We start from the raw sequence: 24,891 nt of genomic DNA on the forward strand, positions 1-24,891 counted from the left end.
TCCCCCCGACTCCTCCTCCTCCTCCCCTTCTGTCCTTCCTCCCCCGACTCCTCCTCCTCCTCCCCCTCCCCTTCTGTCCCTCCTCCCCCAACTCCTCCTCCTCCTCCCCTTCTGTCCCTCCTCCCCCCGACTCCTCCTCCTCTTCCCCTTCTGTCCCTCCTCCCCCAACTCCTCCTCCTTCCCCTGACTCCTCCTCCCTCCCCCCCCGCCCCCAACAGGAACGTGTTCCGGCGCCTCCTGTCCCAGACGGAGAAGGAGAAGGGGGACGTCCTGTCGCTGGAGGAGATCCTGGCCGAGGGCTCTGAGCCCGGGGGCGGGGACAAGCGGGCGGCCCCGCCCCCTTTGCCGCTACTGCTGCCCAACGGAGGCGGAGCCACGCTGCTGCGAACAGGAAAGGCCAAACTGAGAGCCCTGAGAGAGGCCATGTACCATAGCGCCGAGCACGGCCACGTGGACATCACCATAGACATCCGCAGCTTAGGTCAGACTCAGCCGCCGCCGCCGCGCGCCCCAAACACCGCTGCCACCGTCCGCTGGAGCTAGCTGCTCGCTGTCGCGCTCTTCTACCTGTCCTGTCCTGTGCTACACACACACACACACACACGCACACTCACTCGCACTCATGCGCTCACACTCATGCACGCACGCACACACACACACACACACACACGCTTACAAGCGCAAACTCACACACACTCACACCCATTCGCTCACACTCACGCACACACACACACACTCATGTGCTCAGACTCATGAACTCTCTTTCACATGCACGCACGTATGTATGCACGTGCACACACTGGCCCAAGCTAGACTTTTGATATGAAAGTCACCCTTTCAAAAGCAACATTGCACTGAGCAGAGGACATGATGCCATTTCCTTTGAGTGTGAGGTGGTAGCTACCTGTCCTTGTCAGGGCTCTACCCATACTCAATAGTCTCCCGCCCCCCCCCACACACAGACCCACTCGTCCAGCCTAGTCATAAAATACTCAACAGAAACAACTCTTTGAAAGCACTTCGACTATAGCTTCTCAGGCCCTGGTTGTCTGCGTGATTCCATCGTGTTTGAGTGGTGCTTTCCATTTGTCCACGTGTTCATTTCCAACTGTGCATGTACGTGCACTTAAAAATGCTTCCCGTTGCTGTTGTTGATGATTGTAAACACCTGTACCGATTGTGGTGTACCGACAACAGCTGTTTGTTTGACCTTGTGTTTGCTCTGTAGCCTATGGTGACATTAGCTCTGTAGCTTCGGGTTTCTTCAGTGTAGACCTGCACCGTTCCCAATGTCCCTCCAAACATAATCCTTTCCTTAGCTGATGATCTCATTGGTTGGTTGAAGGGGAACCGCCACGTTTGGCCGTTCTCTAATACCAGAGAGTACCGCTTCATACATCTGCCGTCCAAAGTCTGCAACAATCAACGCAGATTCTGCAGAATGCACAAACAACGGCTTCACTGCTCCGAGCGCTCCGCCCTGTTTCCACATTAAAGGCGGGACGGCGATTTCCTTCACCCCGCCCACATGACGCAGTGCTCTCTCCAATTGTGAAATCCGCAAAAGTGACTTCCCCCACCTTAAAACCCCGTATCCCCCCCCACCTGTACTGACGTGTGCGTGCGTCTCCTCAGGTGTCCCCTGGACGCTGCACACCTGGCTGGAGTCGCTGAGGACCTGCTTCATCCAGCAGCGGCGGCCGCTCATCCAGGGACTGCTCAAGGACTTCAGCGCCATCCAGGAGGACGAGTACACCGAAGAGCTCATCACCCACGGCCTGCCCCTCATGTTCCAGATCCTCCGCGCCAGCAAGGTGCCTCCACTGACCGTGGTCAGCTTAGCTTATGAAAGCTTAAAGAGTGCCTGCGTCGATGTTGTGAATAGGGAACGGTGGGGAAGAGCCCACTATTCACTATTCCATCCGCTATTTCTCTATCCAGGCTGTTCCCGGAGCCTGAGGTGAATAATTGTTTTAGTATATAGTACACGTGAACACTCCAAAAATAAACAAGATAACACTTTTTGACGGGATTTGTTTGTTTTTATTAGCAAACAAAGCGGGACATTTTGCGATGAAAACAATATCCCGAGTTTGAGATCTCAATCATGGGATACTGCCCAATATCCCGAGAGAGCGAACCAATCAAATTGTGGCATCTTAGGAGGTTCAAGCGTAGCATATACTAATAGGCTATATTGACACGCGTACCGATTAGTCGTATCGACTGGATGGACGGCAGTAACTCAGGAGGTAGAGCCGGTCGGCTGGTAGCCGCAAGGTTGCTAGTTCGATCTCCTGCTCGCTGAGTGTCGAGGTGTCACTGAGCAACGCACCTCACCCTAACTGCTCTCAACGAGCTGGAGCAGGTGTGTGAATGTGTGCATGAATGGATGAGTGCATGAATGAATACAGTCCACTTACCATTTAGTCATGTATAGAGGTCAGAGCACGGTTAACATGCTATGATATGTCTGCTGGGATGTAGCGCGCTAAAGGGACCAGATTTCAAACATCTGGGTTTGTTCTCAGCTCAAGAACAAGGAAAAAAGAAATAAGGAATAAAACCAAAACACTTCTCCAGAGGTACAAAATCAAAGATGTATTTTCATCTTCCTCCAGAAACCTTCCCAGTAGTCCATAGTAATTGCCAACCCTTTCTAAATTGCACAAGTTAGTGCCAGCCCCTTACATTAGCATCTCATAAATGAACATGAGAACGAGTCTTAGCGTATACTTCTGCGTCGTGTAATTTGTCGAGCGGCTTACGCTAGGAGAAGAAGCACATTAAGCTAATGAGCGCTAACTCATTTCTCACATCTGTGTTGTTTTGTGTGTTGTTGTTTTTTATGTTTGACTAACAGAATGAAGTGATTAGCCAGCAGCTGTCAGTTATCTTCACGCAGTGCTACGGGCCGTTCCCCATCCCCAAACTGACAGAGATAAAGAAGAAGCAGACCTCACGTCTCGGTAAGAAACCGGTTGCCGATATGGGGGGGGGGGGGGGGCTAGGGCATGGCCTCTAGCAACGATTAGACGCATCTTCTTCAGAAATGATTGATTCATAAAGCGGCTGTACGGCCGAATCCTTGTGTCTCCGCAGCAAAGACATAATCCAATATGAGCTTCTGTGTATGGTTTTCACAGGTTTCAGTGTCAGCTGGCGAGCGTCTCAGCATCAGAGCAATCGCACCGACAGTTATTTTATTGTTTCTCTGTACGTCGAAGGCAGCTACACAGCCCGGATACCTGTAATGCTTTATTGAGATTTATTACTAGAACGACGAACAAAAAAACCCCAAATGTCCCGGGGACAGTATGATGTGAAATATTTGATTTGAAATTCACAATCTGCTGAGCAAGCGTGTTTCATCAATCCTCCGTTGTTTACCCTAAACAAAAACAACTTAAAGGCTGCGATGCCTTTCTGAAGTCAAACAGTAATAATGTTCCCTACCAGCCTCAGTCGGTGGGATCAGCAGATTGATTCACTATGCAGCGGATTGGCTGCTGAAGGCAAGGCCCTGCAGCGCCATCTGGTGGTGCCTATGTTCACGACACATACGTCGATCGGATTGGAACAACAAAGTGTGTGTGTGTGTGTGTGTGTGTGTGTGTGGTTGTGTGTGCGTGTCAGAGGGATAGAGAGAGAAAGAGAGAGACAGATAGTCACAGATAGAGAGAGAAAGAGAGAGTGAGAGCAAGACAGAGATAGAGACAGATAGAGAGAAAGAGAGAGAGAGAGAAAGAGAGAGAGATTCAGACAGACTGAAAGTCAAACTCAGTGCACAATGGGTAAAATGTCTGGTCTGATAAAGCAAGGCCAACGGAAGCATAATCACTCGTTTAATTACGTTTTTTTTTTCATCAACCTTATCCGTGCCGTCGCCCACAGACCCGCACTTCCTCAACAACAAGGAGATGTCTGACGTCACCTTCCTGGTGGAGGGGAAGCCCTTCTATGCACACAAAGTGCTGCTGTTCACCGCTTCGGCCAGGTAAACCTGTGGACCACACCGTGACGTCACGACCCCCCTCAGTCTATTAGGAAGAGAGATGCGTCTCATTAATCACTCACTCCTCATCCCAGTGATCTCTGCAGACCGCTACGGCTGAGAGACGTTTTGTAATGATGGTACCTTTGCGCGGGTTGGTTGGACTTTTCAACTCACGAACTCATCAAATATTTCCTGTTCAGTCCATTTCCCTCAGATAATGAAGGATCGAGTCCCATTGCCCATTCTAGTCTGAAAAGTGGCAGAAAGCCAAAGTAGTACCAATGCTCTTAAGCAGGGTTCGAGTTATGATTCCATCTCTGTGGGGGTCTCTTGAAAAATAAATAAATATAGATGTGCAAGTAAATATAGGCTATTATGACGCGGCACTTCTCAATGCCGTGGAACGCTCCGTTCACTTGCATGGGCCCTTCACAACAATGCCAGCATCTTCGGTTGCTAAGCGACGTCAACGTCTTGGCTAACTATTTCTCTGCTGAACAACACTACGAATGGTTAAAAATAAATTGTAAAAAGACACACCATGTGAAGATATTTTTTCGTTTGGCAAGTAGCCGTTCCATTATCCCTTACTTAACGTCAATATTACTCTGTATGTGGAAGGGAAAATAGCTTTGTTTGTAATTAGAATATTATGCTGCTGTATTTCAGAGACCCCCACAAATATTTGCGTTTGCTGCTTTCATAGTAGTCAGACCTCTCTCTTACTCGAACCCTGCTCTTAAGGCTATTTGCTACAGCATTTCCTAGAGCCGGAATATGCCATGCATATTCCGCATATAACATTATGCATCTAACATTGTCAACATAATGATATTAAATATATGTTATAACATATTGTTATCGTAATTATATATAATTATAATAACCTTTTTTGTCTCTCCAAGGTTCAAGTCTTTGCTCCAGAACCGACCGGCAGCGGAGAACACCTGCATCGAGATCAGCCACGTCAAGTACAACATCTTCCATGTGAGAGGCAGATTAACTTGTCTCATTCCCACCTTCCATTGAGAACACTAAACCTCTTCTAGTAAACTAGACGTGTTAGCTGGCTGTGACGGCGTTCGCGAACGCTGAATGTTTGCGTTTAGTTTATAATCTACCGTATAAAAGAACGAATGAAAAACGCCATACGCAAAAAAAGTTAGTTGTACTTACAGATATAAAAGATCTCTCTAAGGTTGATTCCTAACTGTGTATGTGTTGTGTGTCGCAGCTGGTCATGAAGTTTCTGTATTACGGCGGCACAGAAACGTTGCACATCCGAAACACTGAGATAATGGAGGTGAGCTCGCCGAACATAAAGATGTTAAACACGGAGCACACATCAGCATCACTGACAGCAATCTGTGGGATGACCCCCCCACCATACGGCCGGGCTTCGGTTCTCTCTCATCATCATCGTCGTTTATTGTTTTCTACTATTCTGTTCCAGCTCTTGTCTGCTGCCAAATTCTTCCAACTGGAAGCTCTGCAGCGGCACTGTGAGATAATCTGCTCCAAGAACATCACCACGGAAACCTGTGTGGACCTCTACAAACACGCCAAGGTGCCCCCAGCCGGCCTTGTGGTGCATTGAAAACGTTGTTTCTTTGCATAGTTGGTTAAATATTCCTTATTGCTGATCTGAACCACAACCAGCCCCATACACTACCACAAAATATGGGAGATTTTACGTTGTCTTTTAACTCAGTTAAAAGATCCAACCTTTACAATTTGCAGTACTTTTAACATTCAAAATATGAAATTAAGTATTAATTTTTAGATCACATGAATGTCATTAATTAATGTCCTCTCTATAATATCATATGCTGGGGAAAGATGGTATTTAAAAAAAGAAAGAGGACTCTTTCCAGATGGTCTGCTGATGTGTTAATTAAATCCAACAGTCGAATCTCCGTGGGACGCAAATGGATTTTGATTGTTTATTGGAATTAGGATCAGAGGGCCTCATCATCAAATCACATCTCTTGTATACCCTCTCTAATCATGAGATCCCCTTTGATCCCTTTTAATTATGATACTGGCAACATAGCAGCAACATAACCTGACTTCACTTAACCCCGCCCCCCTTCTCTCCTCCCCTTCTCCCTCCTCTCCCCTCCCCCCCTTCTCTCTCCTCTCTCCTCCCTCCTCTCTCCTCCCCTTCTCCCTCCTCTCCCCTCCCTCCTCTCCTCCCCTTCTCCCTCCTCTCCCCTCCCTCCTCTCTCCTCCCCTTCTCCCTCCTCTCCCCTCCCTCCTCTCTCCTCCCCTTCTCCCTCCTCTCCCCTCCCCTCCTCCCTCCTCTCTCCTCCCCTTCTCCCTCCTCTCCCCTTCTCCCTCCTCTCCCCTCCCCTTCTCCCTCCCCCCCTCCTCCCTCCTCTCTCCTCCCCTTCTCCCTCCTCTCCCCTTCTCCCTCCTCTCTCCCCCCCTCCTCCCTCCTCTCTCCTCCCCTTCTCCCTCCTCTCCCCTTCTCCCTCCTCTCCCCTCCCCTTCTCCCTCCCCCCCTCCTCCCTCCTCTCTCCTCCCCTTCTCCCTCCTCTCTCCTCCCCTTCTCCCTCCTCTCCCCTCCCCTTCTCCCTCCTCTCTCCCCCCCTCCTCCCTCCTCTCTCCTCCCCTTCTCCCTCCTCTCCCCTTCCCTTCTCCCTCCTCTCCCCTCCCCTTCTCCCTCCTCTCTCCTCCCCTTCTCCCTCCTCTCCTCTCTCCCTTCCACCCCCCTCTCCCCATCCCCCCCCCTCCCCCTCTCAGTTCCTGGGTGCGGTGGAGCTGACGGCGTTCATCGAGGGCTTCTTCCTGAAGAACATGGTGCTGCTGATGGACCTGGAGCCCTTCAAGCAGCTGCTGTACGAGCTGTCTCCGCCCGCCCAGCAGCTCGCCGTCGCCCCCGCCACGGCCGAGAGCCCCGCCTCCAGCCCCGGCATCTGCTCCGACATCCTCCTGGAGCTGGAGAAGACGCTGACCACACGCATCCGCTCCATCCACCTGTCCGCCTCCAAGGGCTCCGTGGTGTGACCCTCCCGAGCCTAGCCCCGCCCCCCACCAAGCCCCGCCCTCCCCAACCTAGCCACACCCCCCAAGAACCACAACCACCGGCGGCCCGCCCCCACCCCCTGCTGCGACCGCCAACCACTCTACACACACACACGCGCACACACACACACACACACACAGAAACACTAGTGCCAAAAAGATGCAACTGACTTGGCCTCTGCTCCATGCGTTCCCTCCCTGTCCGTCCACCTCCACCTCCTCCGCCTCCGCCTACACCACCCCCACCGTCGGGACATTGAACAGGAACCTCTATGGATCCGTCTGAGGTCCATCCTATGCCCTTATAAGGTGATAGGGAATATTCGGACGCTGCCATTGGCTCGTGCAACGACGAGGGATTTCATTGGGGGTCTCTCGTCTCGAAACGCTGGGAACCTGAAGCATTTGAAAAAGTCTGCGAAATGCGGCCGTTGTCCTTGAAACGTTGTCAAAGTACGACTGTGGAACTCAAACGCAAGGAAACAACCGTCGTGGACGAAAGAACGGACTTCTCCGACCGCGACTCTCTGGAGTCTTCGTCGAGGCCCTGCGGACTTGAAACATACGACCGTACTTCACATCCGATACGTGCATGGAAACACCTCCAACGATGGTTTGGGGAAACTCAAAAAGGGGCCAACTTAGAAGTTTAGCTCTTTTTGTGCTACTTGGCGCTCTTTGAAAACATAACTTCAAAAACTAAAGGTAGAGTACATCAGACAAACTGAAGCCATCCACATCCACCCTCAGCCACCAGAGCAGGTTCAGACGGTGGACCAAACCAGAGATGTCAACTGAAGCCATTGGGAGATGGAGGGGAGGGGAAGCCTCCTGGGAGAACGACATCAAAGCATCCGGTCATGTTTTTTGGTAATGGACACACACACACACATTGTGTGCTTCACCTGTGTTTTTCTACTCCGTGTGCGTGCGTGTGTGTGCGTGCGTGTGTGCAAGTGCATACGATTTTGTGATTCGGGAAAGGGACACCGACCACGGAACGCTTGGGAAAAGATCGGACGCGCAAGCTGGACTTTCTCCATTGAAGACCACCGGCCTGTGGGCTCCCCCCTCTGGACAGTTTATGCATGACGCTCGCCGAGGCCATATCGCTAGTTTACGTAGCGGCTCTCACTTCACCGCGTCGGAGACGTACGAGGGAATCGATGTCTCTCCTTCTCTCTTCTCGTGTGTAACCAACACATGGGGGTCATGGGACGGAGAAACATAAACTTATTTCAAGTGCGTTCAGACAGATGTAAATAAGTCCTGGAAGTCCATTATGTGCTTTTTATTTTTTAAAACTACAATGTACAGTGTTTACTCTGATAACTCCCCCCTTTCCCTCTCGCTTGGCAGAAGACACCAATCTCATCGAATGTATTCCCGGAACAAAACAAAGCTCTGGCTTTTTTCTCGTTTCTCGTTTATGCAAAAGGGCATGTATGTTTTTGTCTGTTTGTCTGTGAAGCACTTGCTTTCTATAACAACAACAAAAAAACGGTAGAGCTGAATTAGGGTAGGCTATTGTTCTAAATCGTGTTAAAAGTAGCAGAGGATGTTAACCTTTTTACTACTGTTTAAAGACCATACCGGATTATTGGTTGTTTTTTCCATTCAGCTTCCCTGTAACTAAAAATATGATGAAACGTTCTTCTAACCTAATGTAAATTATCCAAAATCTAAATGCGCTTATTTCCGTTGTGATAGAGCGCAAACCACATTCCCAGAGTTGGAGCCCAAACTTTAAAAAGGTCCACAGAATTCTCGCTAAAAAAAACAAATTTCAAACTTACTACAATAATTAAATAATTATGAGTCAAATATGAATTCTAAATAATTAACATTTAACAATTGTATGAGTTGGGGTCCATGAAGTGTTGATCCTTTATGGTGCTTGTCTGGACGGTAAATGATGCTTATTGTGTAACGGGTTGGATGACTCTGATACGACAGCCAAAGGACACGATGGATTGTAGCAGACGTACGATGACTTCAACAAAGTATTTTAGGCCAATTGACTTATTAGGTGGGGGAACAAGTGCAGCTAAGAGGCCGTTATACATCTGTAAATAGTTACAGAAGATGAATTATATGAACCTACTTTATTTTCTTACCTACATACATAGCACTATACAGTGTATTTTACATTTTCAGATATTTTGTTTTACAAAAGCAAAAAAAAAATCATATAAACAATATGGAAATAGCCTATTTCCATATTGACATTGTATTGCTTGGTGTGGTAAATACAGTAAGATAACAGATACATAGATATATGTGAACTAGATACCCTATATAAGAAAATAATGATATTTTTGGATTATTTAAAAACAAATGCATAGATTAGCTAGCTTTATTTTAAAGTTCTATAAAAAAGTTAATGATAGTATATTTATCTTGTGCACATATACTACCCATCATAGCTTTAAATGAACCCTCCATTCCTTCACCCTGAGTGACCTCCGAGGTGGATGCGTCTCTTGCAGTCTGCACAGCGAGGTATCCAACTACCTTTAGTCTCTATTTAAAGGTCCACCACCTTATTGCTGTGCCTCAAACAAAAACGCAGTATCGCTAGTATTTCAAAACGATTTGGTGTTGATTTGCACACAGCTCTCTTCAGTAACTGTACGTTTATTTCTTTCCATATTAGCTCCTTTGTTATTCCTCATTAAACAATAACAAAAAAGTGAATAAAGAAGATCTATTTTGCGCCGTTAAGCTGTGCTTCTCACTGAATGAGCAGTGTAAGTGTACGTTTGAGTTGTGTGTCGGGTTTTGTTTGGGTGAGCAGCATGGCTCCTTACTGTGTCCCGTTAAAACTGCGGCGTTGTCCGCCCGCCACGTGATATCTCTCCATGAACCCACGTCACTGAGCATCGCATTGCCTGCGTGTCCGTTCCCCGTCGTCCAACACATCTCAACGCACTCAACACATGCATGCAATACTAAAGAGTAGGAATCCAGGAGATCACTTTTTTGCAATTTTACCTTTGATGAAAACATGTATATTGTACTATAAATATATATATGTATATATACATACATATATATGCATATAAACATATATATATATGTATATATAGATAAAAAAATACCTGAAATATAAATGATACCTGGTGTTCATAGCAGGGATGTGGTGTAGAGTCTGACGACGTAATAAAGGTGTTGCAGTCGTGCTACAGACAGTGCCAGTGTTCCATGAGATGCTTGGTTTAGAGCCAATAAAACAATGATATTGATGACCTTTACACCGTGTGGGTTGTTTTTGCCACTCTCTCTATTTCACCCATCTCGGCTTAAGAATCTGTTTCTCCACCATCAGACACGTGCCACGATTGAGTCTCCAAAATGTTGTGACCTTGGCCTGTTCTGATTCTCCATGTAGGCCTAATTCCATTCACACGCAGGCTGAAAATATGTTTCAGATTATTATTTTTTGTATCATGATACACGAAAAAATAATATTGTACTGGGTTTGTGTTTGTTTTGTATTTGTTTTTGTGACCTGCCATTGTTTTCAAGTGAGCAATATATTGTCTTTCATAATCGTCTAATGGAGGGGAAAATAAACTTCCAAATTTAAACTCATTATATCCTTAATATTTAGTAGTCATATTTAGGGTTTATTGTTCCTCTAATGTCTTATAACTGTCATATTTAGTGTCACACAAGCCCACTTTTCTTCCTCGCACAAAGTTAAATCTGGTGCAGATTTAAAGAGGGATGAGGTGTGTGTTTAATTAGACACACAGAACCGTACCGAATAATTCAGGAGAGCAAATGTTAGAGAGAGACAGGGCGACACTATGAGGAATTAAATGTCTGAAGTCACAATGTCTGAAGATGAAAGTTTAAGGGCCCTTTATACCAAAGCACAAACTTTCTTATTCAATGTTGGAGTTTAAAAAATAGGAAAAAGTTGGATTTAGATATAATAAAAACATTCAACAAAGAAGTCAAACCTAAAACGTTAAAAAAAAGCCCAAACTCAAAACCCACCAAAAAGCACTTACAATGCAGCATCCTGTAACATTATTATTATCTAGCAGAAAACCCACACAGGAATTATGGATTTAGCTGTATTGATTGATTTTCCTCTTACAAAACAAGTGTAATTCAGTTGACTCACTGCCCTTTCTCCTGATGGATTATGTAGAACCCTCACCCACTCTGTCCTACTAATACACATCGTTTTAGGGTCTCTCTCCCGTTCCCCGGTGTGAGAGCTGCTTTCACAACCCTGTGGGAACTGTTCTGGAGGTTTGGCGGTGTGAAGGATGCCTGCCTCTTCAACGGCCCCGTCTTCACAGGCCGTGGCGCGTGCTCCATTTATATTTATAGTTTATAGTTGTATCGGCTGCATTCCAATAGAATGTCAGTGTAACACGATTTCAAATCTCGCTTCCTGCTCAATCTCCAGATCTTTCCTCGATCTCCTTTGTACACACTGTTCTCGTTGTCGAATCCTCGACCCAAAGCTCAGCTTTCGTCCACAAATCGTCATGGGTCCCGAGGGTACATCGGTGTTTCCAAATAGGAATTGTTTTAGCGATTATACGACGCGCCGTCACACAACAGAGGTGCTTGGCTACAGAGTAGGAAGGTTCTGATTGGTCAGATGATCAACAGTTGGTTGATGACTAATGACTCTGAGGCAGCTCAGCTGTTCCAAACCGGTTCCCAGTCTCCCAGTGCTACTCGGTCGTGATACTGCTGGTGCTCCCAGCAGGAGGGATCAAGGAGAACGTTCTGTAACGCAGCCATGGTTTGTGTTGGCAGAGGAGGGCCAGGGTATAAAAAGGAGAGGAGTTGAGTTGGACGTAGCCTCAGAGCTAAACATTGGCACGCCACAGGCCTTAAAAGCACGTCGTGCTAGCGCCAAGGATTAATCTAGGAGGCTTTATTAGCTACGGCTCTGTGGTTTGGGGGGTTTTAGAGGCTAATTAAAAAACGTGACTTCTTTAATTGAAATGAGGAAATTAAACAATCAATTCCTTGATGAAACGACCTTAAATGAGGACCAAACCGCCTGACCTCACGTTCATGTACCCGCCTTGAACGGGTACCTGAACCCTGAATTGTTACATTTGGTTTTAACGTGGTAGATTCAATTCGGTCTTCAAGATAGTAATCTAGGACATTTTATTTTATTTTGTCACTCAATTTAGAGAGGTTACGAAGTTCCAATGCACTTCCACCTCCCAATGAAGGGACACGGGTGGCGAGGTGTGTGCTGATGTGTGGAGCTCCCTCTAGTCTAGCTAGTGGTGGTTGTGGATGGCTGCGTCCGAGGGGTAGGATTCTCTGAAACATTTAGAACCGCTAGGGGACGCTGTTACGCACGAAGCCCTGTGTGAAATCACTGTAACCACGGCCCCTGGTGGCTATTTTCTTAAAGGACTACTTTGCTGATTTTTTCCAGTTTTGTATAATTACAATGTGGGTATAAGCAATAAAAAAATATAGGACAAAATTGCCGTGATTGTGGTATGGTTCTCATTTAAAGGTGATTACTATTTTATATGGACGCAGTACATTCATATTTCAATACATTCATATTTATGAAAGTGGGGAGTCGCTGAATTTCATAGGCATAGAGACAAGGTGTATAATTTATTGAACATGAAACTGCGACATTCCATTCATTTCTATTGCAGTCTGCAGTTTAAGCATTTAATTCAACTGTGCGTCCAAATGTAATCTTTCCCAACTACTCTACTGACCCGTTGGTTGAATCCCGTCCAAAATGAAAACGACGCTCTACCTACCATAAGCGATGGGTTTTCTCACATCTGCTCAGCCGGTTGTCAATCATAGCTGTCATCTTAATTAACGGCGGAGTTCCCCCGTCTGTGCCATCCTGAGGCAGTCTCATTTTAATATACGCGACACTGGTTACATCATGGGTTGCATAACTGAATTTCACTCTAAAAAAGACACAAGTTGAAATATTTTCAGAAATAAAAACAAATTCACAAATAATATATACTTATATTCAAAACTGTAACGACTTTTTATAATTGGATGTTATTAATTTCGACTGAGAAAACAAATCGTTTTCAAATAAGCTACTTGGAACTTATCTTATTGTCATAACTCGCCGTCTCTTGCAACACAACAGGTGAATAAAGCAGCCATCGCGCGCCCGGGTGTGTACGGTGTCTACAGTTTGCAGCGCATGCGGAACTACATCCGGTCGTTCTGCGCACCCAGCGCAGATATCGAGCCGCCCCTCCTTCCACCCCACTAGCACCGCAGGGTCGGGCGGAGAGTGACTCACAACCATTTCAAGTTAGGACATTTATCCTCTGCTTTTGTCCCATCTGAATACCGAGATGCAGAGCCCGAGTCCTGGTGAGAATGGTAAGGCGATATGGACCTAAAATATAATAAATGTTGTTGGTAATCAAGTTTCTGCAAGATTGTGTGCGCCCGTTTTTCAACATGGCGTACCCCGCTCTGAGACAGTAGCACGGCGCTAGCAGGGAGCTAACCCGCTAGCAGGGTGCTAGCCCGCTAGCAGGGAGCTAGCCCGCTAGCAGGGCGCTAGACCGCTAGCCATGACGGCTAGCCGTAGCTCGCCGGCTAACCTGTCAAACCGACTTCATCACAACTCGGGGCGATATCTGTTGAGTATCAACCGTGATCAAGGATCACAACTTATTACTTATTACACAACTATTACGGTTACAACCTCTCGATACCTGCAGACACACAATGTTTCATAGAAAGTAGAATGATAAATAGCAAATACAATATTAATGTTCAAATGCGCTGTTTGATAGCCATAATAGAGGACATGCTGGGAATCCTCCTTTGCACCACGAATGCAATGTATGTTACTTATATTATGTAAAGTAAAATAATCTTAGCCATTTCTCTGTCGTTCCCTTACAAGACTCCAGATCCCACATAATGCAAAACTGAGACTCAATCAAAAGTTATCCGCATGATTCTGACCCCACACTGTACGGCTACAGGGCATGTGTATCAGAATGCATCATGGGAGTTTTGGGTCGCGATATTACGCCATGTTGAGAGGACCCAAGGGAGTTGTTGTACTGTACAGTAAGTACAGTACAGTACTGTAATGTAGCTTTGACACGTCTTGCATTATAAACAGCAGTTTCAAATACAACAATGTCTTCCCATGATGACACAGGATTTCATGATTAATTACTGAACAATGACCAAACAAGCATTAACACCAGCACAATAACTAACATCCAGTCCTCTGTGCTTCCAAAATGGAGGCGGTCACTGTGATGTACTGGTGCTTCGGCCCCAAAGGCATAGCCTGGCTATTGCCAGACCAAGCTCAATCGTGGATTGCACGTTGGTCAGGGGAGGCTGCTGTCATTTTCTTCAGCACAAGAGCCGTGATCAACGGGCCTCGTTCAAACGACGCTGTACGGAATAGACCTCTGAGGAATAAGCCCCCCCTCCGAGGCTCCTGGTTCCATTGGTCAAATGTCTATGGGTAATAACATGGGGGTCTTTGAATGATCGTACATCACAAACTCTGGAGGTGGCGAAGAAGTAAAAGCTGCTCGCGCTTTGAACCACACACTTTTTCCACCTAGATTCCACTTGGGTTTTGGATTGCTGGTGCCATCAAAGTAGCATTTATAATCGTTTACTACTCCAACGGCACCGACAATCCAAAACCCAAGTGGAATCTAGGTGGAACCAGCAGCCTCGGAGGTGGAACTTATTCTTCAGAGGTCTATAGGCTGCTCGCCGTCGCTTCCCTGTCGTCATTGTGTTAAACCAGCCAATGGCGCGCCAGGGGGAAAAGCCAGCTCGGTGACTCGCTCCTGCAAAAACGTATCGGAAGCAGAAAGAAATGTATTGCTCTTCCCCAGACCCTTCTGCAGGGCGGATTCAATTCTCCGGCAGAACGGGCGGGGCTATCCAGGCTACCAAAGGCCTGAGCTGATCATCTCCTCCTCTCCTCCTTCTCTCCTCCCAGAGGCCCATCTCCCACTGCCGTCCCTGCGTCTCTTCGTGCCCCCTCTGCGCCTGGTGTCGGCCGCCATGTGGCAGGTGGTCCAGCGGGGGGACGTCCAGGGCTACGGGCTGTTGGAGGAGTTTGTCAGCACCGTCACGGACATCGTTCCGGAACTCTTGAATCCTGACCAGAAGGCCCAGCTCCTCTTGGGACTCCGAGCGAGGGTGAGCGAAGGGTTGTTGTTCAAAGAGTTTTCAGAAGTTGAGGAACTTCTCCTTTTTATATATATATGTTGGTAATATTATTCCAGTCAAGCTATTTTGACACAGTCTGGAAGTGCCAGACTAATTCGCAAATGCGTATTAATCTCCAAGCTGCCCGTTTTCCAATGGTCGTTGTTAACCTAAGCAGGCACAGACGCATATTCTAAAGCAATATAGAAAATATTCTAATGGTGCTATAGAGAAACTAGGCAAGGCTAAATGAATTCTTATGTTGTAGCCTGCCTTTCTTTAAACATCACCAGCTTTGTAAAGTTTCCCGAAAAGCGAATACATTTGCATGGTTTCAGGTAATGAATTCAGTCCCTGAGGTTTCTGATGTTGTGTTGGTTTACGTATGGGTTTTGTTGACATCAGGTGGTCCTGGAACTCTGTCGGTCGGAGCAGAGCGCAGAGAGAGAGACCATCGAGATGCACCTGGTGCATATAAAGACCTTAATATCTACTTGGACCGCGCAGGTGGGGAGATGCACCATGTTTTCTCCGTCTGTAGTCGTATACGGCTTGTAAATCATAATGCTTTATGGGAGATTTTTTGTTGGCGATGCTTGCATCGAGAGGACTCAAGAGGGTTAAAGTACGGTGAGTCCTAAATCAACGTAAAAATCCCGTTACCTAGGCTACTGAAAACGTTGTTTTGCCTCATCTCGCATGGGATGAACAAAACAAAGTGTGCCATTAAGGACAAATCGTTTGGCAATTTATTACTGTTCAGTGATCATTTGTCTCTCCTGTTTTCAGCCGTATTTCGCAGATGTGCAGTTCCCTGAATCCAACTTTGTGAATCAAATTGAATCTCTACTAAAGGATCCCGAAGAGAAGGCAAAGTTCTTCCAGGTATTTGAAATTAATTCTATATGTATGCACAAATATATTGTATTATTATTATTGTTATATGCAGCACTGTACACTATGTTAATGGAAAAATACATAAAAATAGATTTGGTGTTAGGGTTAGCTTAAAAACAGTTTAAAAGGTGATTTTGTTCCAGGAGGACTTCCTGGTGGACTTTGGTCCGGACTACGACGCAGCTCTACAGATGCTGGTGTTGGACTTCCTGTCCAGACTTGAGCGGCTGATGCCTGTACCTGACCTTCAGCATGTATGTACCACAGCATCACTCAGTCCTCAACGCCTGACAGAAACCTGGGAGGGGTCTGTAACGGCGGACAATAACTTGAGCACATGTAGTAAACATGGCATTAGGTTAAGAACACAGATTGTCCCACATAGCATTTAGCTCAGAACATACTCTACCATTTAGTGTTAAGTTCAGAACATGGACTATGCCATACAGTATTTAGCTCAGGACCCAGAATGTAACAGACAATATTGGGCTCAGACCACGGAATGTATCATGTGGTATTCAATTCTGATTCAGAACAAAAAACGACTCTTCACTCTTATTATGGGGCTGCCTATCTCATCCCTCCCTTCCTCTCCCCCCTCCCTCTCCGTCCCCCCCTCCCTCTCCGTCCCTCTCTCCCCCACCCCCTCCCTCCCCCCCCCCCCCCGGTCAGACGGCCTCCCTGCTGGACGCGGTGCCCTCGGCCCTGGAGGAGTGCCTCCAGTCCGTCCCCGATCCACAGCAGCTGAGGGCGGTGCTCCAGTACCACTCCACGTTCGGCCAGTCGGACCTGGACGGTGCGTGTGCTAAAGTGGCCTCTCGGGTTATGATGTCAATAGTTGTCTTTAAGGTCACTGTCCGGCGCTCGAACCTACGGCCCACCGATGCTAAGTTCTTGCATTTTCAGTATTATGAATCTTACAAACTCTTATGGCCACTTATCGCGGAAGAGACCGAAACGGAAATTATTGGAAGTTATTGACGATATCCAATCGCTGTTTAATTTATTTAAAGATGTTTTATGGATTTATAAATGATTTTCATTTATGGACCGTAAAGAAAATCCTCTTTTTGTGTCATATATTTTGATTTTGATTTTTATCATACATAAATATTTGATATAAAACTTAGGCTACGAATATTTAGTTACCTAGTAGGCATTGGTATCCGAAGTGACTTGGTGAATCCATTAAGCCATTAAGGAGCAGGTCGGGGCCCGACCACTTGCTCAAGGATCCAATCTAGTCGTGAGCCATCAGACCCAGTACCGTTCAACCGGGAGGGGAACACCCGGACGTCCACACTCTGCTGTAATCTTAAACACAGACCCACCAGTTGTCCCAACAACGTTCTCCTTCTCCTCTTCCAGACGAGTCCCAGTCGCTCCCGTCGTCCTTCGGGAACCGCATCCTGTCCTCGCTGTCGCTGCCCCAGCTGCAGAAGCTGGTGATCGACGCCGAGCAGTTCCAGCTGCAGGCGCCCTCGGAGCCGCTGCACGGCTGCGTGACGGTGCAGCTGGAGGGGGAGACGGTCACGCTGCTGGACTACATCCAGATCCAGACGCAGCCGGCTGGGGACGGCCAGGGGGAGGAGGAGCCGGCCGAGGCCCCGCCTCCCGACGCCGGCGGGGGGCACGCCCCCGGGGCCGAGGACCACAGCGACCCAGAGGACCAGAACGATCAAGAAGACCCAGGGGAGCGCGGGGAACTAGAGCACCAGGGGGCGCTAGAGGACCAGGGGGATCTAGAGGACCAGGGGGATCTAGAGGACCAGGGGGATCTAGAGGACCAGGGGGATCTAGAGGACCAGGGGGCGCTACAGGACCAGGGGGACCAGGAAGGGCCCGACCCGCTGAAACCGGCCTCCTTCCAGCCGCTGAAGCAGAGCAAGCGGCTGCAGCTGAAGCGGCGTGCGCTGGGCGAGCGGAAGGACTCGCGCTCCCCCCCGGGGAAGCGCACGCGGAGGAAGTACCCCAACAACAAGACGTGCCCCGTCTGCAGCAAGGACTTCCTGCGCGCCACGGCCATGCGGCGGCACCTGGAGATCCACTCGGACAACCGCCAGCTCAAGTACAAATGCCCCAACTGCGACAAGCGCTTCCGGGACCAGTACGACATGACGCGCCACAACATGCGCGTGCACGAGCGCGACGAGGCGTTTGACGGAGAGGCCGAGGAGGAGGAGGAGGAGGAGGAGGAGGAGGAAGAGGAGGCCGACCCGGACGCCGCCTCCGGAGACGCCGGCCCGTCGGACGCCTCGGAGAGCAAACACTGCGCCCTCTGCGGGAAGTACTTCGCCCGGCCGGTGGACATGGACCGGCACGTCAAGTCCCACTCGGAGGTCCGGCCGCACAAGTGCCCGTACTGCGAGAAGCGCTTCAAGCACCCGTACGTCCTGAGGCGCCACCAGAAGGAGATCTGCAAGAGCCGGGACCTGAAGCGCGCCGGCGGGGCCGCCGGCGGCTCTGGGGAGCCGGGCGCCGACGCCCCGAGCCCCGCGGCGTCCCCCGCGGGGGCGGCGTCCCCCGGGGACGGCAAGGTGTGCCCCGTGTGCAGCCGCACGCTGCCCTGCACGGCAGACATCGCCAAGCACCTGCGCTCGCACACGGAGGAGAGGCCGTACGTCTGCCTGGGCTGCGAGAAGGGCTTCAAGTACAAGGACACGCTGAAGAAGCACCAGCTGATCCACGGCCACGAGGGCGCCAGGGAGGAGCCCTGCCGCTCGCTGGACGAGATCCTTGCGCAGGTCGACCGCCAGGGCGGCGGCCGCGGCGAGGGGGCGGGCGTCCCGGAGCCCAGGGGCACGCGGGCGCCGAAGGCGTGTCCGGTGTGCGCGCGGCCGTTCGACAACGTGAAGAACCTCAACAAGCACATGCAGTGTCACACGGAGGAGCGGCCCTACCACTGCGTGCACTGCAAGCGCCGCTTCAAGCACATGCACAGCCTGAAGCGCCACCAGATCTACGCCATCTGCCACAGGAAGATCATGCGGCTGTCGGCCTTGAAGAAGGAGCCCGGGGGGGCGGGCGGGGGCCCCGCCGACGACGGCGGCCCCCAGGGCCCGGCGCTGAAGATCCCGGTGTGGTGCTCCAACTGCGGGCGGCACTTCGAGTACCCGGCGGCCCTGAAGGAGCACCAGGAGGCGGCGTGCCGCGTGGAGTTCAAGGAGGTGATGCGCTGCGACGACTGCGGCAAGGAGTTCAAGAGCGTGACGCTGCTGAAGGTCCACCAGCGCATCCACGCGCCGCTCTACTGCAAGGAGTGCGGCAAGATCCTGGCCTCGGAGCCCGCCTTCGAGCGCCACAAGCTGATGCACAAGCCCATGGGCTGCACCATGTGCGACAAGACGTTCACCCTGCTGCGGCGGCTGCGCGAGCACTACGAGAAGCAGCACAACTTCACGGGGCCCTACCCGTGCACGCAGTGCGACAAGAGCTTCGCCCAGCTGCCCTACCTGGCGGTGCACGAGCGCGTGCACAGCGGCGAGTTCCCGTACGCGTGCACGGCGTGCCCCGAGAAGTTCCGCTCGTCCAACTGCCTGACGGTGCACCAGCGCAAGCACACGGGCGAGAAGCCCTTCCTGTGCTGGCAGTGCGGCAAGCGCTACCGCTCGGCGTCGGAGCTCACGGTGCACATGGGCACGCACTCGGAGGCGCGGCCGTGGGCGTGCGCGCAGTGCGCGGCGGCGTACCGCACCAAGCTGCAGCTCACCAACCACGTGGAGCAGGTGCACATCGGCGTGCGCTACCCCTGCGGCGCGTGCGGCAAGCAGTTCATGAAGGAGATCTCGCTGAAGCGCCACGAGCTGACGCACACGGGCGAGCGGCCGCACCAGTGCACCGACTGCGGCAAGACGTTCCTGACGGCCAACGAGCTGCGGCTTCACACGCGCTACCACACCGGGGAGCGGCCCTACAAGTGCGACCAGTGCGGCAAGGCCTTCATCCAGTCGGGCTACCTCAAGTCGCACATGCGCATCCACACGGGCGAGAAGCCCTTCAAGTGCGACATCTGCGAGAAGGGCTTCCGGCTGTCGTACCACATGAAGAAGCACCGCCGCACGCATTCGGGGAAGCCCAAGAGCCACGCCTGCGAGCAGTGCGGCCTGGCCTTCACGCACAAGAAGAGCCTCTACGAGCACGCCTTCACGCACGAGGCCGCCTTCACGCACGAGGCCAAGATGGTGGCCTTCACTCAGGAGGTCCGCATCGAGTTTCAGTAGACTGGGAGGGCGGGGGGGGTGCACTTGTTGTTTGGGATGTGGTTTGTCTTCCAACAGGGACTCTATTTTTGATGACTTTAGAAAGGGGGGAGATTTACGTGAGGGCTGTTGGGAAAACACAAGGCGGATAAAGTATGTTTTGGTTTAATTTATTTTTCTGGCGGGCGGGGATCTGTGGGAGATTTATTTTGGTTTGCGCCGATGTGCTATGCTAGCTGTGCGTGCTAGTGATTTCTTGTTTTGTTCTGGCTTTGTATTCTAAGGCTGACTGGATCGCTATCAGGTGTACATATTGAATTGAATACAGCAAAGTATTTTGGTTTACCTGGCAAATAAATGAATCTTAAAATCAAACTTTGAAGTTCTTTCATATTTGTTTTTGTATTATGTAATACAACAAATCATCAGGTTAACTTATGCAAGTTTAATAATAGACAAAATGCCGACATGAAATGTAACTTTGTTCAAATGTAATATTCTAATCCAATCCTTACAAGTAATCATAAGCACAATTATATATAATTTTAGTTTTCAGAGTTCAAATCAATGCAATTAATCAGTCAGTTATTTGCTCCCGCACTCATTGATGCGCTTTGGTCGTTTAGACACAAGGGGGCAGTAAAGTTATACGTTTGGGGACTATGGGTGTTCTGCACAGTTGAATTGGGTTTTGAAGTTGAACCTATACCTTTTATACTCCGGAGTCCGGACGTAGCCTAACTACAGGTAAAGGCTTCAGTTACGGTTCCACGTTGACGCAACGCAATGACCACGCAGTCTTGAACCTGTCTTGGTTCTGCGTCGTGTTTTAGTTAGCGGACCAATCACAGCCCTTGCTCCTGCGTCGCCTCGACGCAAGGTTACAATTTTTGGGAGGCGCACGTCAGGCCCTTGCGGTGGACGCAAGGAGGCTCCGCAGTCAAGGACGTAATGGCTCCGTAAACCCCCTTGCGTTGCGTTGACGCACAACCATAACTGAGCCTGAAGTGTTTATAGCATTGTGCAATCCATAGGCCCCATAAGAAACATACACTTTAATCAAGTAGCAGTGAAGGGCCTGTTAAAAGCTACATTTTTATTTTCCCTTTGGGGTTAATTCCGTTCATGCTACATGCGAGGGCAGCCTCTGAGGTTGTTACCCCGCCATCACCAGATCCCCAGTGCCCCACGCTGTTCCTGGAACGTCGCAGCGAGCGCGCACGCGGTCACGTGTCACCAAATCTCGGGGCGCGTGTGGTTGCCAGGCCAACCTCAGAGCGGCGGCGAGGGCCGCGGCTCTGCCAGCGTTCAGGGAAACCGCGCCGTTCTCTCCGAACTCAGAAGGCCGTGGGCTGAGTCGGAGCCTGTCCAGGACTGCTGTTGGGAGCACATCACTTCTCAAACCCCAAAGCGTATTGATTTATTCGGGGCTGTAATTGCTTCAGTGTGTCCCGGATTACGGCGCACGGACCACCGACCCCTCTATCTCCTGTGATGTCGGCCTGACCCGAGCCTGGGGTTGGGGGGACGCCCTCTACCCCACCTCCATGACCCCCACAGGGGCGTTCTGAAGTTAGCACGCTAAGCTACAGGCTAACTAGACAGGGAACAGCTTAAATGTAAACTCCCAATACATTTGTGTCCAATATAACAGATGCCATGTCGTGCTGAATTGGAAATGCAACTGGGATAATCTACTTCCCTTACAAATACGACCGTCACAGTTCAAGTACTACTTTTGTGGGTTTCGAAAATGAATATTTTAGCTTTGATTTGGCCGGCAATGATCGTGGAAGATTTTTGGTTTTGCAGACACGCCTGCCCCTCAAACATGGCCTCTTAGCTTCTCATTGTCCTGGGGGATATTCCGCTATTTATTTCTGTATTTCAGCAAGACACCAGTAGGCCATTAGACGACGGGTATTTCTGCAGCGTCAACCGCTCAAATCGGAGATTTCCACGAATGCTCAACACCAGAATACACAGATTTAGACAGATTCAGGAGATAACCCTCTAAACATAACAGATTAGGTATGGAGAATTTGGTCAGCAAACTCTATTCAGCGTACGGCCAGCCAGTACCGATAAGGAGACAGATCTGATTGGGGGTTAAGGGTATTATGTGACCAGGCCAAACCTGACCCCAATCTAACAATAAAGTCTCCGGTCTAAAGGTCGATCACAAAGTCCCAACAAACGGGAGCACAGCACCAATTTCAGCAACCATAATTCCCAGAACCTTCAAATTTGCAAGTGTCATCATAAGCAAGTCAGTAATGTTTGCATTCACAATTTATTTTATTTATTGAAAGGGATTGTGGTTCACGACCGATTGAAACAACAAACGTGTTCCTTGAAAGTTAGTTCCATCTGTGTGTGTGTGTGTGTGTGTGTGTGGTGGCTTGTGACCACGAGCTGAAACGATCACATCCATGACTCACTCAGGACTTGAAGACATTACGGGATCTCACATGGTCATCATAAGGGGCCACCCCAGACGCTTAGCCTTCAAAGTGGACGCGTCTGCAATACATTCATTAAAAAAAGGAGAGAAATTGTTCGACGGGCTTCTAAGAATCCTTCGAAGAACATTCTTCTAAGAAGGAAAGCCGAGGGGAAAACCCAAGTGACCCCAAGTTCAGTTTCTAGGGAATTCTCAGCGGGTTATAATGTTCTATTCCCCCCCATCTCCCCAAAGCGATACCTTCTTAAGACCCCCCCCACCCCCGACCAGAAGCTTAGACACCCCACGCCACATGAGCCATCTCCGTGTCAGTTGTCTCCGAAGAGATGTGTTTCAAAATGGAGGGTTTGATCGTCAACAGGCACCACGGAATTTCCTGGCCCCGGCGCCAAAACAGTGTGCGACCCTTAGCGGGTTGCTACGGCAACGCTGGAGCAAAACAAAAGCAGGGGCTTCTCGTGACGCACCACCTGAGCGCTCTGTGGCGCACAAGCTTGCACACTCTGATATCGAGATCACACACACACACACACACACACACACACACGCACACACACATACACACACACACATATAGACACACACACGCATACTCATACACACACACACACATACACACGCACACACGCACACACACACACACAAACACACACAAACATGCACACAGTTCAAACAGACACACACACACACACACACATATAGACACACACACAGACACGCACACATACACACAGATAGACACACACACACACACACATAGACACAAGCATATGCAAGCAAACACAAACACACACACAATTAAAACACACACAAACACATACACACACAGTTCAAACACACACACACACACAAACATGCACACAGTTCAAACAGACACACACACACACACACACACACACACCAGCCACACATCCCATTTCCATTGGATAGAGCCTGAGCTAAAGTCATATGCAAAGAGGGTAGAAATTATTCCTGTACAATTACTTGCAATAGATACCCCCATTTTCCATTGTTTTCGCAGTTTTTTCCCTACTCGAGTGAACGGACGGAGCGAACACAGAGAGGCCCATTGAGCTGCAGAGAAGGCTCTGACTAATCAACAGCGTGGAGGATTGCTTTCCTAATCAAATGTGTTTCTCTCACTGTGTGTGTGTGTGTGTGTGTGTGTGTGTGTGTGTGTGTGTGTGTTTGTTATTGAGTGACATTTTGTGTGTGTGTGTGAATGTGTGTGTGTTTGTGAATAACTTAGTGCGTGAGTTTCTGAGTGCCCTTTTGTGTTTGTGTGTGTCCGTGTGTGTGTGTGTGTGTCCGTGTGTGTGTCTCTGTGTGTGAGTGTGTGTGTGTGTGTGTGTGTGTGTGTGTGTGTGAGTCTTAAAGTGAACTTCTTTGTGGGCCCCATCCGATCCTCACCCCTGAGTGTCCCCTCCCCTCTTGGGTACCAGCCCTGAAACACACACACACTCACAGACACACACACACACACAGACACACACACACACACACACACACACACGCAAACAGAAGCATCCAGCAACCCTATCCCCACACTTCCTCCGTATCTCTTTACAACTCCTGTTCATTTGTATGCCTAGCCACCCTCTCTCTCACCCTCTCTCTCACCCCTCTCTCTCACCCCTCTCTCTCTCCCCTTCTCTCTCCCTCTCTCTCTCTCTGTCTCTCTCTCTCTCTCCCCCCCTCTCTCTACCTCTCTCTCTCTCTAACTCCCTCTCTCTCTCTTTGTCTCTCCCTGTCCATCTCTCTCTCCCCCTCTCTCTCACCCTCTCTCTCACCCTCTCTCTCACCCTCTCTCTCACCCCTCTCTCTCACCCCTCTCTCTCTGTCTTTCCCTCTCTCTCACCCCTCTCTCTCACCCCTCTCTCTCTCCCTCTCTCTCTCTCTCTCACTCTCTCTCTCACCCCTCTCTCTCTCCCTCTCTCTCCCTCTCTCTGTCTCTCTCTCTCTCTCCCCCCTCTCTCTACCTCTCTCTCTCTCACTCCCTCTCTCTCTCTTTGTCTCTCCCTGTCCATCTCTCTCTCACCCTCTCTCTCACCCTCTCTCTCACTCTCTCTCTCACCCCTCTCTCTCTCCCTCTCTCTCCCTCTCTCTGTCTCTCTCTC

General features: G+C 49.5%; 2 protein-coding genes across 2 annotated transcripts in view; both read left to right on the forward strand.

Moving 5' to 3' along the window:
* LOC307074693 (ankyrin repeat and BTB/POZ domain-containing protein 3-A-like) overlaps positions 1-10,370 on the forward strand; it is a 30,747-nt gene extending 20,377 nt beyond the window's left edge. Inside the window, 8 exon segments of the mRNA XM_079734961.1 lie at positions 219-481; positions 1,636-1,814; positions 2,864-2,969; positions 3,895-3,997; positions 4,903-4,984; positions 5,232-5,300; positions 5,451-5,564; positions 6,743-10,370. Coding sequence (XP_079591087.1) covers positions 219-481; positions 1,636-1,814; positions 2,864-2,969; positions 3,895-3,997; positions 4,903-4,984; positions 5,232-5,300; positions 5,451-5,564; positions 6,743-7,006 — 1,180 coding nt within the window. The 3' untranslated portion in view covers positions 7,007-10,370.
* A 2,909-nt stretch (positions 10,371-13,279) lies between these two features.
* On the forward strand, positions 13,280-20,331 carry LOC307075105 (uncharacterized protein; the record flags this gene model as incomplete). Its single annotated transcript, XM_079735610.1, has 7 exons — positions 13,280-13,393; positions 15,003-15,205; positions 15,620-15,721; positions 16,004-16,099; positions 16,255-16,365; positions 16,784-16,907; positions 17,480-20,331. Exons 1-7 carry the CDS (start codon positions 13,366-13,368, stop codon positions 20,329-20,331), a joined length of 3,516 nt encoding a protein of 1,171 aa, XP_079591736.1. The 5' UTR covers positions 13,280-13,365.
* Between the last annotated feature and the right edge of the window lie 4,560 nt (positions 20,332-24,891).

The sequence above is a fragment of the Pollachius pollachius genome, assembly GCF_949987615.1.
Source record: "Pollachius pollachius genome assembly, chromosome: 4".
Taxonomy (NCBI): Eukaryota; Metazoa; Chordata; class Actinopteri; order Gadiformes; family Gadidae; genus Pollachius; species Pollachius pollachius.